At 38.2% G+C, this 18,227-nt stretch overlaps 2 protein-coding genes across 3 annotated transcripts; both read left to right on the forward strand.

Annotated features, from left to right (window-relative positions):
* Nucleotides 1-2,267: 2,267 nt before the first annotated feature.
* Nucleotides 2,268-6,941, forward strand: LOC140786634 (endoplasmic reticulum oxidoreductin-1-like). The gene is made up of 10 exons (XM_073135214.1): nt 2,268-2,761; nt 2,866-2,997; nt 3,828-4,083; nt 4,171-4,281; nt 4,861-4,979; nt 5,068-5,172; nt 5,857-6,059; nt 6,146-6,269; nt 6,355-6,531; nt 6,622-6,941. Exons 1-9 carry the CDS (start codon nt 2,597-2,599, stop codon nt 6,502-6,504), a joined length of 1,365 nt encoding a protein of 454 aa, XP_072991315.1. The 5' UTR covers nt 2,268-2,596; the 3' UTR covers nt 6,505-6,531; nt 6,622-6,941.
* A 7,543-nt stretch (nt 6,942-14,484) lies between these two features.
* On the forward strand, nt 14,485-17,915 carry LOC140786489 (GRF-interacting factor 1-like). 2 transcript variants are annotated; one of them, XM_073134965.1, is made up of 4 exons: nt 14,485-14,845; nt 16,499-16,575; nt 16,984-17,065; nt 17,218-17,915. In XM_073134965.1, exons 1-4 carry the CDS (start codon nt 14,759-14,761, stop codon nt 17,611-17,613), a joined length of 642 nt encoding a protein of 213 aa, XP_072991066.1. In that variant the 5' UTR covers nt 14,485-14,758; the 3' UTR covers nt 17,614-17,915. The 2 variants fall into 2 exon arrangements, with proteins under 2 accessions (XP_072991066.1, XP_072991067.1); XM_073134966.1 differs by having other exon boundaries at nt 17,221-17,915.
* Nucleotides 17,916-18,227: the final 312 nt, after the last annotated feature.

An 18,227-nucleotide genomic window follows, 5' to 3' on the forward strand; every position in this document is an offset into this window, starting at 1 on the left:
CTTCCTCTGATGGAAAGATGCCGAGCAAACGACGCTGACCTCTGATCTCTATACATCCTGACCACTCCCCTGTTCTCGTTCTCCAAACACCTTTATGTATGTCGGAAGGCTCGAAAGGACCCATTGTAGCATTCAAGAATTCTTCCAACTTTGCATCAAACGTACCATCTTGGATCAGTTTAATAACGCCAAAATCAGAATGGAGTTGCATGAACTCGACTTCAATTTGGCTGAGACGTTGAGGAAGGTTCAGGTTAAGCAGTCCGGCATCCTTAAAATATTTCACCACTGCCCGGTCGAAGGCTATTGCCGCCTCTTCCCGCATCTTGTGTACTCCAAGAAAAGTAAAAGTATGTATATCCAATCTTACACCAGCTTGCCAGCTTCCAGTAGATAGTTGCATAATACCTTCGTATCTGATGATTGAGGATTCGATTTGGAAGTGGGTGATGTTTCGTGAATCAGACCCAACTGAGATCGTTGCACTGGCATTTATGTGCAACTGACAAGGATTAATTCACAAGTAAGCATATGAAACAAGATCAATTTGGAGGACAGAGTGCATGATCATAAACAGCACGAAGAACCTACTGGAAACTGATTGGAATCAACTAGTGTGGTATCTCGGAAGCTGCCGACCTTGTTCTTGAAGAACTCGACGAATCTCGCCTCATAAGAGCCGTCCATTTTCATGTCGCGCAACTCTTCTTCTGTGTGGCTCCCTTCGAACATGTTTATGTCATCGAAATACTCCTTCGAATCGTACTTGTAGACATTTTTCAAGAACTTGGTAAAAATCACTTCGTAGGTTCCGTTCTGTATGATCGCGAAAAGAAATTCTTGCGATCGATTGAATATAAACTTGAGTTCAAGAGCGCTGAACAATTTCAAAGGGAAGTGGAGTGGAGCCTTTGCGCCAAGGGTTCTGAGGACCATCCTGTCAATGGCTAATGCTGCAGCTACCTCTGAGCGATACACGCCGCCAAAAAATCTTTCCGCATTTATTCCTGATTGCAATTGCACCAGCCACAGCCCTGCTCCAATACGGTAAACATCTCGGTATGTCATCGAACGCATCGCATACCCTTCAGCCGCTCCCATGTCCTGTCATCAAGAACCAATTACTCAAAAGGGAAAAGAGAACAAGGAATCGTCGGTCAGAGTTCATCAGCAAGAAAAGAGGAACGGGAAAGATTAATCCATGAAAAGAGTAAGGTGGTAAAGGATACAGCCTAAGGGAAGAAGCTCATGCTAATGGAAACACGACTCAAGTTAAAACCCAAGAAACTATCCATTGCCCACAAGAAAGGCCATTAGCAAACAAGAGGAAACGATCCAAAATTCTTATCTTGGAGTACGTACAAGAGAAGCCACGGCTACCGTTCTCGTTTCCATTGCTGGGTCTCGGATTTTGCGAATCTCTTATATAAGAGGGTGTCTGTGTCTGGTTCAAGCGCGGCAAGCTGTTTCTTTTTTCCTTTATTTTTTTTTTCAAAAAAAAAAAAAGAGTTAGTAGGCTCGTAATTAATTGAGACCTTCCTCACTTGATAAATATTGCTACTCTTTTGCATGGTATTATCTGATGAACTAGTTAGCTTCAGACTCTCCTTGGCCACCGGCATCTCGATCTCATCTCCATGCAGACACTTCTCTTCCTCAGCTGCAACTTTGCTTCAGCAGTACTCGTCTTTAATCTTATTCTTTGTTTCCAAGAACTCATTGAGCTTGGACTCGTAAAAGTCCCACCATGCATCGATCATTCAAAGAGTGGCCTCTCTACTTAGGAGCTCTAAGAAGCTATGCTCTTCATCACTGAGCTCTGCAGAGGAAACCCGACTTGCGGCGCCGTCGAACTTGACGGCGATCCTGTCGTCCGACCACTGCCCGTCTTGGTCTTTGGGGATGCCTTTGCATTTGGTGGAGTACGTGGCGTTTTAGTTTGTGAGCTTTTTGACTTCTTGCTGGTCGTCTGTGAATTGGAAGATTGACGACTACTTTCATTGCCAATAACAACTCAAATCTATTACAAAGTAAACATGTAAGAAAATGAAGTAGATTATTAGATATTCAAATAACAACATAAGAAACAGACTATTATAATGTTCTTTTTGGATATAAGATCTTTTTCCTCACTTTCTCTTTCTTTGGAGGTAAAATTTTACTCCTCAGTAATATGGTAAAAATAAATACATAACAAATGCTTTGCAACAGTGTATTTGCAAAATAAATCCTTCTGCTTATATATCTATTTATATGGTGAATAACCCAACGAAAAGTCTCCATATATACCGGTCCAAAACCGCAGCTCGTTAAACAGCGTATTAACATGCAGATTTGGGTCATAATCCTCTTCCAATACCTTTAGCATTACTACGTAACATTTTTTTCTTTACTTAATTTAATTGATTAATTATTCTCGGACCGCCATTTCCAACCCACAGTAAACGGTTGAATCCTCCTCCTCGCCGCCGGTTTCTTTCTCCTCTCCCTTCTCTCTCAATCAATTTCACGCCCTTAAATCCCTATAGAAAGTTTTGGTTTTCAGTTTGATCTCGTTACCAACCTGGTGGAAATCTAGAGCGTTGATTTGGTTCCGATGGCGAAGGAGGAGAAGACCGGAGGCGGAGACGGCGGTGGCCTCGCGCGGCGGAGGTGGGTTTGGGCGGCGGTGGTCGCCGCGGTCGCCCTCTTCCTTGCTACGGCTGCGAGTTCTAGAAGCTTCCCCAGCCTCTCGATCTCCAAGAAACCCTGCCAATGCCCTGTAACTTTCTAAAAGATTTGATTTTCTTTTTCTTCTAATTTTCGGGTTGTTGAGTTGGTTTGGTTTCTTCTTAGTTTGGTGATGGTTTGATGGGTTATGGACAGGATACGAGGAGGTATACAGGAATGGTGGAGGATTGTTGCTGCGATTACGAGACGGCGGACTCTATTAATGATGAAGTCTTGCATCCGATCCTACAAGAACTTGTGACGACTCCGTTTTTTAGATACTTTAAGGTAAATTGATGGATCTTGGTCATAGTAAGCTGATTTAGCTTTATCTTGTATTATGAGTAATCACATCAGACATAAGGGAGCTATAATTTGTAGTTTCAGATGTGGAGTTCTTATATTTCCATGTTTATGCAATTGAGATGCAACAATATTTTGAGGTTACGTTGTAAATTCTGGGCTTCATGCAAGTGTTAGAACAAGGTATAACTTGTCGAGGTCAATATTCCAAATTTCCAATCACTATTTCTAACAATTGGAAATCAAATTTCAGCATCTCGGCTGTAACAATTGGACATTTCCTTTTTAATTCCGTTCTTTGTATGATTATATATGATCATTCGATCCATATTTCTGAAGCTTAGTTGGGGCTTCCTAACCTAACTTTTAGTCAAAGTCTCTTAGGATCTGGAAAGATAAAGTACATTTCATTGCGGTAACCTTTTAGAAAAGGATGTTTTAGGATGGTGTCGAATGCATATCTGACCTTGTCTTTATTTGCTTGCTTTCTCCTTTGCGGAACAGGCTATTAAGAATGGACACAAGTTACATAAAGGAAAACAAAACAAAGTATGAAATGCATAGTTTGTCTGGTACTTAATGCAATAAATCTATTAATTTAGAGGAGTAAAGATAGTTTCTTACGGAAGAAAGTAGAATCCTGGGCAAAAGTTAATGATGATTTTACCTAGTGTTCATTGTTTCTATGCAATACATCTGTTTGTCGACATGCTTTCTGGCCTTCTATGTTTTAATCGTCTCCTCTTATCATAATTTGAGCTCCTAAATGTTTCTCTTTTGGATTTTGAATGTATTTGGCTTTTGTTGGTTGATAGGTTAAACTGTGGTGTGACTGCCCATTCTGGCCTGATGATGGAATGTGCCGTCTTAGGGATTGCACTGTCTGTGAATGCCCAGAAAGTGAGTTTCCAGAGCCATTTAAGAAGCCCTCTAGTGCACTGTCTGCTGATGACATGGTCTGTCAAGAGGGAAAACCACAGGCTGCTGTGGATAGGACGCTTGATAGTAAAGCTTTCAGAGGGTGGATGGAAATCGACAATCCATGGACATATGATGATGAGACAGATAATGGTAGTTGATTTTAGTTTTGTATTTACTTTTTGCTTCTTTTCTATCATGATAAACTATGTAAATTGAAAATTTTATCTTGATTTACAGCTGAAATGACATATGTGAACCTCCAGCTGAATCCTGAACGTTACACTGGGTATACTGGTCCATCTGCTTGGAGAATATGGGATGCAGTTTACAGGGAAAATTGTCCAAAATGTTAGTATACGTGCATTGCTTCTTTTTAGTTCATAGTTGTTATTTTTCTTAGTGTGGTTAAACTGAGCGTGGTTCGAGGTAGGATCCAGTTAAAGAATAATTACTTCTATTTAATTTTAAAAATCATGTAAGTTTTGTCAGCCAATATTTGACAACAGTTGTGTTCTCTTCTTCCTGGATATGCTCTCTCCAGTGTTAGAAACACATCAAAATCAAATAACAGACAGGGCAAGCACATAGTTTATCCCTTACATTACATAGTAATCATTAACTATTAAGTATTTCATCCTTTTTAATTGATTACTCTGCTCATTTCTAGCTGTTTTGTTTTGAATAGTGATCTACTGAAGCTCAGTCAAAATAAGGCACAGTTGCCAAGTTGGTAGACTTAGTTCATCCTTTTCATCACCCTTAATTCAATTATATTTTTTTCCTTGGGCTATAGTATTCTGGTGTAGACATGAATTAGCAGACTTGTCTTTTTATGAAATATTAGTGTACAGTCTTTTCATTTCCTGATAACTAGAAGTTTGATATGTGTGAGAGAACTTACTTTCTTATCATTGTTATTTTCTTCAGATCCTTCAGAAGAAATGTGCCAGGAGAAAAAGGTTCTGTACAAGCTGATCTCCGGGTTGCATTCTTCAATATCAGTACACATAGCTTCTGATTATCTCCTTGATGAATCTACTGACCTGGTAACTTCACCTAAATGTTTGATACATTGGGCATTACCATAGAGATGTTTAAATGATCCTCTCATATTCTCTCTTCCATTGTTTTCAGTGGGGTCATAATCTTCACTTATTGTATGATCGAGTGCTGAAGTATCCAGATCGTGTTAGAAATCTGTACTTTACCTTCCTCTTTGTTCTTCGAGCAGCAACAAAGGTAACTAGGTTTACTTTATTTTTTTTCTACGTGATTGTTTTTTCTATGTGATCACACTTCAGTTGTGACGCCTTATTATCATGTCTTCTTTGCTGCACTTTCAACGCAAAATCACCAAGATTATATTATGGAGCAAGATCCTTGATCCTGACTAATTCATAATATCAGAAGATAATGGGACACAAATTGGTCTATCAACTCACACTAACTAGAGCAGGCCTTTTTATCTTTCCATTGCCTTCTATCCTGGTGTCCTTTCTTTTGATTGATAATGAAAACTCAACATAAAGCAAGGATATGTAAAATAGATATATGGGCATGAAGATAAAGGATCTTTTTCTCTCGTTAGGCATGATAGGTGCAGCTGCATGCATTGACTTTGTGTGCTTGTATGAAGACAACATGTATGCTAGCAAACATGTACGTGTTCAACTTTTTCAAAACATTATATATATATGAACTCCTATAACAAGACAATAGTTGTATATCAGAGTAGATGTTTGCATTGTTAGATGTATCTGTACAAATATCTGGTTTCACACTTCTAGACATCAAGGCAAATGATTTATGTACCTTGATCTTCCATATCTAACTATGTGATTGATATGCTTCTGGCAAAATTAATTATGTTTCTCCTATTGGTCTTTATACTTGAATAACATTTTTCTTCATCGTGAGCTTCAGGCTGCCAATTATTTGGAGCAGGCCGAATATAATACTGGCAACACTCAAGAAGACCTGAAAACACAGTCATTAGTCAGGCAATTGTTCTATAATCCTAAGCTACTCTCTGCTTGCCCACTACCATTTGATGAAGCTAAGCTTTGGCAAGGTGGAAATGGGCCTGAATTGAAGCAGCAGATACAGAAGCAGTTCAGAAACATCAGGTCCATATCATGTATTTAATGTGCGCTTTCAAGATTACATGCATGCGTAAAACATGTTGAATTGAAGATTTGTTTCTGTAATGTAGTGCTATAATGGATTGTGTTGGATGTGAGAAGTGCCGCTTGTGGGGAAAACTTCAAGTTCTTGGTCTTGGTACTGCATTGAAGATCCTTTTCTCAGATGACGGTCAAAACTATTTAGACCAACCTGTATGTAGCTCTCTTTTTTAGCAGTCATATACTTTCATAGGACATCTGCAATAATTTCTTATTGGTTTTATTGGTGAACTTGCAGTTGCAGCTGCAGCGTAATGAAGTCATTGCTCTGGTTAATCTCCTCAATAGACTGTCCGAGTCAGTAAAATGTGTCAATGAAATGGGGCCATCGGCAGAGAAAATGATGGAAGCTGAGATCTCTTCTACTGTTGGAAAGCAAACCTCTTAGATAGAACTGTTTTGCAGTTATAATATGGTAAGCCTTCATAACTTGCCGAACGCTGATGGTTTTATTTCCTTTTTTCTTTTTTGTATTCTGATATGTCTTTCCTTTTCAATGTATCAGATTTTTTATGCTGCAAGATGAAAGACAGAGTACTGCATTTGTTTCTATCCACTGTTCTTAACTTGAAAGGAAAATTTAACCATACACTGTTGTTTTGTAAGAGAGAATATCAAAAGAACTTGAGAATTGATGAGCTAAAGTCCTTCCTTTCTATAGGAATTACAATGAATTGGCGATATACAGTCAGTACTTTATTGATTTAGAATTTCAGCCCGTGAGATTACCTGTTAGATGGAATGGTTCAGTGCAACACTTACTCATAAATGTAATATGTTACCTGCTGTTCTTTAAAGAGAATGTCTCATTCAAAGTTTATTTTATCCCCCATTATTATCACAACAGCAGCAGAAGTTTTTTCTTCCTTTTTCCTTTTTTTTCCGATTTGTTTGTTTGTTTTCCCTTTCTTTTTTATTTTTGGCAACGCAAATAATGCACACAACAAGTAATAAGTCTCTATAGGTGTATATTAACTGCTTGTTAGTGAATCTCGTATTAAACCTGTGAACTAGTATGCCAAGGAAAATCTTCATATTAATTAGACGAAACAAGTGATGGATATGGAATGCCATTCTTGATCTGTTCCATAGATTAAGATGAAACATGTAGCGAGAACACAAAAACGTTTATATGGAACACACACAGAGAGAGAGAGAGAAGATTAATTAAGTCGGGAGGAGAAGTGATTCGCACGCTATTTTCGTTGTAAAATAGGTTGAAATCGGCAACGAAGCACCTTGGCCTACTGGCTTCGTCATATGATAAGACGAAGACCAGTGGCTAAATACGGCACTATAGCTAGAAGCCGGCGGCTAAGAATGGAGACTGCGCCGAAACAACGTAAGACGGCCGATTACAACATAAAACTATTATATCAGTCCATACGACTCACTGATCGCAGCCTACTTTTCTTCTTCGTTTTCATCTTTTTTTCACTACGTGCTTTCACATTAAACATCACCATAAGCAACAAAAAGTAGATAAAAGCTACGAATTTATTGAATATTCCAAAGAGCAGAAAGACATGAGCAACTTCTGCTACATTAATATGCAGATTTGCATATAAGACTTCTAACTCAGGCAACACTAAAATGACCTGGACATTTATTAAAAGCTATCGAGAAAGAGAAATATGTATATATATTTATTAAGGCAGCTGAAGCTAGCTTCATGGAGTAGACGGCGGCGACGGGCAGTGGCCGGAGGTGTTGTTAGGATCATGAGTGCACCCGGACGGCCCCGACGGCGGCGAGTATCCTTTCGGAAGCTTACCCAGAACGAGACACACGTAACGATGCCATTTGCATTCTTCCAATGGCTTCGAGGCATTAACTTCTTGAGGCCATCTGCTTTCATGCAATGGCCTTGAAGCATCAAGAGCTTCCAAGCTAATTGACACTACCAAGATGACCAGAAGAAGCTTTGAGCAGCTCTCTCTCTTCAACGCAGCCATGATCGAGTACTGTACGTAGATGGAGATGTGGAGTACTTGTGTATATTGTGAAACAAAGGCACAAGGACTGTTAGTTTATATAGTGTTGGATGAGGTTCTACTTATGGGAGGTGAACTAATCAATCAGGGTTCAAATGATTTTGTTTCTTTTGTCGGACTTCTATCTCAATAGGAAATAAATCATTTCCTTTTAGGGATGAAAATCGACCAGATACGCATCAGAGAGATTGACAAAATTACATCTATTATTCTTTATATATATATATATATATATATATATATACGGATATGGATATGGAATAGATGGTCAACGTAGTTACCTAATATCCCCGATGTATCCTTATTTGATGGTTATTCATTTAATTATCAATAAATTTGTATTTAAAATTTTATTTGTTTTACGTATTTAAATCAATGACCAACTTTTGCCATATTACATGCAGATCTGCATATATATTATAATATTTCTAAGCGACAAAATGAAATCAAAGTTCCCTAAAACACAAAAGGATAAATGAGAAGGTGACTCCAGAGGAGCAAATTAAAAGCTATTGAGAAGGCGAGAGAGAGGTAAAAGGTAGAAGCTTCATGAAGCAAGCCGAGACATCCATCTTGGGAGCATTTGCTTTCATGCAATGGCCTTGAGGCATCATTATCAAGAGCTAGAATGCAAGCCTTATTAATTGGCATTCCCAAGATGACAAGAAGAAGCTTTGCACAATTATCTCGTTTCACTGCAGCTAGCCATGAGAGGATATGGATTAATATCTGGAGTTATAGATGTCGTCATATAAAGGAGAGAGAGCTCTTTGAACTCAATACATTATATATATGAATTTCTTTTCATAAGTAACATAGATGTGTAACTTATACTAACTCTTTTATTATGGGCATCTTTGATCTCTTTACTAATAATTAAAATCACCACGGAGCTGGCACAGACAAGAAAAAGTAAATAAAAACAACGAATTTATTAAATTTAACTTAGTCCAAAAGAACAGAGACTTGAGCAAACCTCTGCTCTATTACTATGCAGAAAGTTGACTAAAACAAAGGAGGATATGGAAGAGAAGGCAACACTAAAAGGACCTCGACAGTGATTAAAAAGCTATTGAGCTAGAAAGAGAAATATTAAGATAGAAGCTTTCGTGACGTAGACGGAGGCCGGGGGGCAGTGGCCGGTGGTGTTGTTAGGGTCATGAGTGCACCCGGACAGCACCGACGGTGGCGAGCGTCCTTCCGGAAGCTTGCCCAAAAGGAGGCAGACATATTGAGGCCATTTGCATTCTTGCTATGGCTTTGAGGAATTACGATCGAGCTAGATTGGTCACATCTTGACACCATTCGCTTTCTTGCAATGGTCTTGAGGCGTCAAGAGCTTGCAAGCTAGTCGACATCACCGGGATAATGTTGATGGATCGATATGTGTGGAGTTATTTGATGATATGTATAGTGTTGACCGGGTGGGGGTTCACGTATGGAAGCTTCGTTATATCCTAATTCAATCAGGATTCAAAGATTTTTCTTATTTCACCAGTACTATATTTTAATTATAAGTAGGAAAGAGAAGATCACTTTCCTTGTACGAATTATAATTTCTAAACATAATTTAGTGATTGTTTCTTTCTTCCCACGATTCAGATCTTTTTAGGAAAATCTTTTAGTAATTTCGATATCACAGGTGAACACAAAAACTCTATGAAACACTGAGAGAGAGAGAAGACCAAGTCGGCATGCAAGAGAAGAGATTCGTTGTAAAATAAGCTGAACTCGGCAACGAAGCACCTTGGCCTACAGGCTTTCGTCATATGATAAGATGAAGACTAGTGGCTAAAGTCGGCACTATAGCTAGAAGCCGGCGGCGTCAGAGTTAGAGACTGCGAGAAAACAACATAAGACGGCAGATTCCGACGTTTTGAATTAATTTTTTTTTATTATCAATCCATATTAATTAACACTAATAGCAGCCTAGTCGAATTAACCACGTAGGTAAATATTTAATGCAACATGCTTTCATATAGTTAACATGCACAGCAAAAAGGAAATAAAAATTACTAACTAATTTATTGAAATATTCCAAAGATCACCGAAGACATAAGCAACTTCTGCTACACTAATATGCAGATTTGCAAATTAATAAGACTTCTAGCTCAGGCAACACTAAAAGGACCTGGGCATTTATTAGAAGCTATTGAGAAAGAGAGATATGTATATATATATATTTATTAAGGCAGCTGAAGCTAGCTTCATGGACTAGACGGCGGCGACGGGCAGCGGCCGGAGTTGTTGTTAGGATCATGAGTGCACCCAGACGGCCCCGACGGCGGCGAGTATCCTTTCGGAAGCTTACCCAGAACGAGACGCACGTAACGATGCCATTTGCATTCTTCCAGCGGCTTAGAGGCATTAACTTCTTGAGGCCATCTGCTTTCATGCAATGGCCTTGAAGCATCAAGCGCTTCCAGGCTAATTGAGATTACCAAGATGGCAAGAAGAAGCTTTGCGCAGCTCTCTCTCTTCAACGCAGCCATGATCGAGAACTGTACGTAGATGGAGATGTGGACTTGTGGAGTACTTGTGTATATTGTGAAACAAAGGCACAAGGGCTGTTAGTTTATATAGCGTTGGATGAGGTTCTACTTATGGGAGGTGAACTGATAAGGAATAAATACATGGTGATCTTAGTTACCATATTCTTAAGTATGGATACGGATACAATTCGGATATCCTATGTATCCTTATTTGATAGTTTTATTTGCTTACTTAGTAGAAAGTGTTAAATAAACACCAACACCAACTAAAGACTAAGGTGAAAAAAAAAAGTGTACTGAGCTTTGAAATCGGCAACGAAGCAAGTTGGCCTGCCGGCTTCATCGTTTGGTAATTGGATGCAGTGTGGCTGTACCTATATGCATTGAAGTCGGCAGCCAAAGCCAGAAGACTGCAACGAAACAACGCAGCGCCGCCGACTAGACCACTCTCTTAACAAAAAATTAGCTTTTGTATAAATGATGAAACTGCTTGCATTTGTTCATGAATTGTATATAGAAGCAATAAAAATCTGGGTCAAAATTAAAACTATTTGTTCATGAATTGTTCATGAATTTTTCATAAGATTAGACATAGAAACCCTCCATAGTTCTGTCAGCATATTAATGGTGTTTTTATATCTTAAGCAGGCTTACCAACATACTAAAGCCACGGTGTATGGCGGAAGGAAGGATTTAATTGTCATAATGCTTTTTTGAAAATTCATTTTAATAATTATTAAATTCTTGAAAAAATTTAGTGATAATTATAATATATATGCAAAGATTTCAGTGGCAAATTGTGTCAAAATTCCCTTCTTTTATGAGGTGCGACTTTTTAGAATCATTATTCTTAGTTCCAATATTATTATACTGATAATGGTTAGTTTATTCTTAGTAGTTTATTTCTAGATAGAATTATAAACAACACCCCACCCTATATTTTGACTATATTATAAACCTTCTATTTAGTGTTTAGTAATTCTAAATTAAAATTCATCTGAGTCCCAAAAGTAGCCAACGCAACACCCATTAGCCATTTCAATCACCACCTGGACCCATGTCCAACTTAAAAGCCCACTAATTGAGGCCCATTTATCTTGGGCTGGGCCAATAGCCCATCGTACTCTAGGCTTTCATTAGCGTGGGTCGCTTTACTACTATGTTGAAGTCTGCAGTGCTTGATAAAAAGATATGTTGAACCCGGTAACGATAAGTGAAACAGCACCGACATTGTTACGCCGCCGACCCCTGCAGTCTCTCTGCATGGTTTTAGTTCAGAAGTTTGAACTCTAAACTGAAGACTATTATATCGGTCGAAACCACGTCAACTTTTCCTCTATTTTTTTCCTTCTCATCTATGTCTTTACCTCTAAAACCGCCACGGAGGAACAGATAATAGAAAGTAAATTATAAAAATTACAAATTTATTGAATCACGTTTAGCCAACAAAAGAAAAGACATGAGCAACTCCTGCTATATTATGCACATAAGAGAAGAGCAGTACCAAACTACCAGTGACACTTCTAAAGTGGAATTAAGAAGCTTCATGAAGTAGGCCGAGATGGGCAGTGGCTGGTGGTGTTGTTAGGATCATGAGTGCACCCAGACGGCGACGACGGCGGCGAGCGTCCTTTCGGAAGCTTACTGAAAAGGAGGCAGACATATCGAGGACATATGCATTCTTTCGACGGCTTTGAGGCATTACGATCGAGCTAGATTGATCGATCACATCTTGACGCCATTTACTTTTTAAATTTCTTGCAATGGCCTTGAGGCTTCAAGAGCTTGCAAACTAGTCGACAATACCAGGATGATGACAAGCAGAAGCTTTGCGCAACTGTTTCTCTTCACTGCAGCCATGAGCGAACGTACGTGTTGATGGATTTATTGATGGATATGTGGACCGAGTTATGTGGTAATGACATATATAGTGTTGGGTGGGGTTCACGTATCGAAGTTTGGTTCATATCCTAATTCAATCAGGATGCAAAGATTCTTTACCTTCTTCTTCTTTTTTTCACTACGCTAACTAGGAAAGGCCAGATTGCTTTCCATGTAAGAATTATAATTTCTTATCAGAATCTAGTGATTAGTCTCTGATTAAGATTGTTTAGTTACGCTTTCTTACATTTTAGTCGCTTGTATGGTTTCGATTTAACAGGTGATATGATCCGGCTAATGATCTTTGCATGGTTTTGCTTCCTTGACGTTTGAAGTCGGTTCAGAAGTGAGGAACTTGTCTGGCAAAATGGTCGATTAGGAAATATTAACAGGAAGATCGTAAGGCTAGACGGACACCCGTCACCCTGCTCTTCATATGTAATTTTCCGTGAAGAAGATGGTAATGGAGGCAATTTGTTAATTTCAAATATATTATCTTTGAAATTTTGACATCAAATGGAGAAATAGTTGACCTACTACTTTTATTTGGTCGAACATGTTGGGTCCACTAATTAAGTTGATTTAGGCTTAACTAATAAGTGATTTGGTGCTTGTACTATAATAATTTCCAGTTGAGTTTACGCGTGGCACTTAAGAGTGTGACTAAATTATTAAGAAAAAAAAAGAAGAAGAAGTAAGACAACTTCTGTACACACACTAAGGATGGCAACGAGGGTTGTGGTTTCAAGAAGATTTAGATGTATTTATTGAAAGTGCTCTCTATATATTATAATTCGGAGATAGAGTTATTAATTTTCTATGTAGATTGTCTTCTTATGATTTGAGAGAATTTGATAGTATATTTCGTTTTATACCATGTGGCTTTTGCCTTTGGGAAAAAATTTCACGTATTTAGTGTTATAACTCTTGGAAGAACTTGGTGCAGAAACTACTTTCTAAATGTCAGCAGCTTCCTTCATAGTTCGAGAACTTCACTATGATTCGAAACACATGATACTTTCTCATTAAAAATAAAAAAAATCCTGAACAAGAAAAAGAGAGTGATAGAGAGGTTGGTTTTGATGGTGATTGAGATCGATGATTAGGCAATCAGAACTCAGAAGAGGCTGCTTAATTTCTTATAGATGGATTGAGTTCTGAAGAGATACCAAACAAGTCCCATCAGTCCAGCCCATAAACAACCCACCAAACTAATTCTTCTTCTTTGGCAAAAGGAACTGGAAGAGAAACTAAAGAGAATGTAGACATAGCAGGCCCCCCCCCCCCTAAGAAGCCTAAACTGATGCCTCAGCATCCTTCTTTGTTCTCTCTCTTCTTCTTCCATCAAAGTTACTTAGTTTCTGTTAACTATTGGCATTGTAAAGTGGCAAAGGACCCTAGTGGGACCTTGATTGGGCTCTCCCCTGCTCTTCTTCCATACTTTTTCTCAAGTGGCATCTTTTAAAGCACAGATGTTTGTTTTTTTTCTTGTACTGCTTACTGTGATCCAAAAGTTTGCTCTTTGCTACTTCGAGGGTTTGAAGTGTTAAGAGACAAGTAGGACCCATGAACCACATGATAGAAATGACTCTTCGTGCGAACTGAAGTTAATTTGTAAAACTTGCTGAATAGTCAGAAAATTGAATTTTTTTTTTCCTGCAAAGATAAGCTTCACAGATTAGTATAGTATTAAAACAGAGATCCTATTAAATCAAGTTTAATATAGTATTCGGAAGTGAAAATGAATGCTAGATATAAATGCTTTTATTTTTTTAAAATTTAAGCTTTTTATAATAAATTGATAAGTTAATACGCAAAATGTTATACGTGCGTACAAATGTTTTGTTATATATATGACTATTCATATGGGGAAAAAAGAAAAAGAGTAAACGTTATACTTCAAGATCATTGCACTACATGGAAGTATTTCTTGGAAAATGTATCAAACTGGACATATCTACCCACTTTAAATGAGCAGTATAAAGACAAATTGAAGTTCCCAAACCAAGCAGTCCAGCCCAATAGTCACGTGACTTTGGCTGTCTGAAGTGAAGACTTGAAATGGAAAGCAAGTAATCCTGCCACCACAGTGAAGTCACCTCCATGCTCTTCTAGTAGTAACAGCAGCAGCAGCAGAAGTGGAGAAAAGCAAGTATCTCCAAAAACCCAAAACCCCCAACTCGCTGTTCTCCTCTCAGGCTCTCACCACCACCTCTTACTATTTAGACATATAAAGGGTGAGGGAGAGTGAGAGAGAAGGGAAGAGAGAAGAAGAATGCAACAACATCTCATGCAGGTGAACCAGGGAATGATGGGGGGTTATGCCTCCCCTACCAGTGTCACCACTGAACTAATCCAACAGGTGATCTCTTCTCCTTGCCTTTTTTTTTTCTAAAGAATATTTTCTTGCTCATTTATCAAGTTTGGTATGTGGGCATCCACAGTTGAAAAAGAGAAAGAGGTAGATGAATAGGAGTTTATCAGACTGCTTTAGGTTGAGTTGATCTTCCCGAGGGTAAATGTGTGTTTTTTTTTTCTTTCTTTTTTTTTCTTTTTTGATCTTATGAGTGATCAATAGAAGATTAAAGGATAGATGATGTGGATTCTTTTTCTTTTCCTTCTTCTCCTTTCTGTAGCCATTACTTCTTTAGAGTAATCATTATATTCAGTTTGTTTATTTATCTGCATAAAGATGCGTTCTTGGTGTTCCTTTTGTTGAGTTCTTTGTTGTCATCCATGAAGAAAATGGGATTCATCCTTTTTTTTTTTTTTGTGGCTGGACATTAGGAGTGAAGTACTGAACAATGTCTGAAGCTTTCTTATAAACAAAGCGTCCCTTTCTTTTTATGTTTTCTTCGGATCTTTCCTTCTAAAAAAGTCTTCATTTTGATAGATTATTTTGTTATATATTTCAACTCGGTTTGAGAGTATTTATAGTTACTCATATTGTCCCTGTCATATCTCAACAAAAACTCAACCTTGTTATTTAGGTTCTTTCTTTTTCCCACAATGGAGTAGACTTATATGCATGCCCCTAACAAAGGGCCAAAGGGGCACTTTCTTAATATGCCTTGTTATTTCCTCTTCCTTTGTTCAGGGTAAAACTCTGTACCTTCTTCCCCTTTCCAATTTGAGTTTCTTCATACTTGGTGGGAGATATCAATTAATATGCTTTTTAAAGCTCATTGTAGGGAGAGTTGATTCTAATAGTGGCGAACCCAATAAGTGCATCTGTCTATCCCTATTTGTTCACCAAGGAGTTAAGTCTTTTTTTTTTTTTGGGAGATGCCCGTCGGCGGCTCAAACACTGTTAATGTGATGGCTAGCTCATTGGGTCCTTCCAACATTGCTGATACTATACATTCACATGATAATTTAAGAAAAGAATTCTCTTTTCTCAAATTTAGTACCTGGAGAGTAGGAAATAATGTTCATCTTTGGTGCATAATGTCCTCATATCTTCCATCTTATATACTTCTGGCAACTACTTTTTCTTTATGTATGTTCGTATTGAAGATATCTGTTGTATCTTTACTTGTTCTGTATCTTTTTCATAGTCTATGATGATTGATATTCTGAAACTAGAGGGGCCCGTAGTGAACATTATTGATGATCACATGTTTGGAGAAATAAAATTTAGATATTTCATTTCATTGAATTGGAATGAGTAAGAATCGAAGTGCCATGAACTGAGTATCTTTTGATGGACGTCCCAAAGAGCTGCCTTGGGAAAAATTGGTATAGCTGAACTAAGCAAGACAGTCCTTTTTCTAGGGTGGCAGAGCATTTCTTGCTACCTTGTGTTTTTCTTTCTCAATGTTCCTGTACTTCATAAATCTTGGACTCATGGTGTCCAATTATGTTATTCCAATTGGAACTCCAATATTAGTAAAGGCACCTGCTTATGTGGCTTATAGCTTCATGGCGTTACGATTTTATCAATAAATTACAACAGAATTTCACTTCTTCCTCGGGGTTTTCCCCCTATAACATACTTTATCTTCAATAAGTACAGTACTTGGATGAGAACAAGCAGTTGATTTTGGCCATTCTTGACAACCAAAATACTGGGAAAATGGAGGAATGTGCTCGGTGAGTCTTATCTCTCATGTTCTGAATACTTCTTAAATACTTTAGAGAGGGATTATGGTTTCCATCATAATGCTGAATCCGTTGAAGCTAAAGTGAGATTGAATAAAGATTTCACTTCTGATTAAGTGGGTTCCACTTTGTTATAAATTGAAGAAAGATACCAAATTGTGAAACCTAGGAAGACACAAAGTACTCTGGTAAGATACCACCTCTTAGCTTATAAAAGCAAAGAACAATGTATGGAACGTAGAGTTACGTGATGTCATGAACAAGAAAAGCTTACAATGAGATATAAATACTCCATATGAGCTTCATCTTCCGCAAGCAGTAGTTTTACAAGTGAAATACTATTTCAAGAATAGTTTGATTCAAATATTGCTTCCTTGACCTCACTATCAAATATTGCAGGAATCAAGCTAAGCTTCAACACAACCTTATGTATCTTGCAGCGATTGCGGATAGTCAACCTCCTCAAGCAACGATGGCGCAGGTATATCATTCATGTAAATTATGTTAGAGAGCTCATTATCATTATATGTCTGTTTCCTGTGGATTTCTGAAACAAAGGTCAGAACTTTGCCGATGTGAGAATATATACACAAATATTGTGATTACATGCACACCTGTCATTTGTCTTCCCAGCAGTACCCTCCCAATGTTATGCAGTCCAGCCCCAGGTACATGCAACCCCAGGCAGCCAATATGATGACACCACAATCACTGATGGCTGCTCGATCCTCAGTGCTATATGCTCAACCAACACTGTCGCCTCTGCAGCAACATGCAGCTGGACATAGCCAGCTTGGAATGAACCCCAATGTGACCAGTGGATTTAATATACTTCACGGTGAGGCGAGCATGGGAGGTAATAGCATGAACACTGGAATCTTTACAGACTTCAGTCGCAGCAATGGAGCTGGAAAGCAAGATATTAGAAATTCATCGTCCGCCGACATGCGTGGTGGTGGTTCTGCTGGTCAAAGCGGGGATGTGACTGAATCTTTGTATCTGAAATGCTCCGAAGAGGAAGGAAGTTGATTCTTGGTGGTTCCTGATAGTTGACATAACATAGTAGATATGTTTCAGGCAGAGAGAAAGGAAGCTTTTATGTTGTCTGGAACTTGAGAATTGTGTGGCTGTTGCTGTCTGATATGTATCTTGAATCTGGAACAAGTGATGTTGGTGGTGAATCTGGTGCTAGTTATGCATGTTTCTGTTGAACTGTATGAGTGGCAATTGCATCAAGTGTGATTCTTGCTTTTGCATAACTCATTACAGGAGTATCCAAATGTCCTGCCTACAATTCATTCAAGTACATGGAAAGTTGTACTTTTTAGTTATTTCCTACATGGTATGAGTTCCATGCTCTACTGCTGTCATGATAACTTAATCGTCATACAGCTGAGATTCACAAAAGAAAGAAAGAAAGAAAGAAAAAAGGATTTCCTGAACGAAAAAAATACTTGACACTACATTCATTACTTTGATGCCTACTTGAACAATTTGGGGATAAACTAAGAGAAGTACCTTTCACTTTGTTATAAAGATAGCACAAGTACTATTCGTGTATGGAGTAATATATGTAGATATCAAAGTGCATAATCGTACATAACGCATTTTTGAGGGAATATATCAGAAAAGGATATATATAT

Source organism: Typha latifolia, chromosome 4 (assembly GCF_019914945.1).
Source record: "Typha latifolia isolate L0001 chromosome 4, TyphaL0001v2, whole genome shotgun sequence".
Taxonomy (NCBI): Eukaryota; Viridiplantae; Streptophyta; class Magnoliopsida; order Poales; family Typhaceae; genus Typha; species Typha latifolia.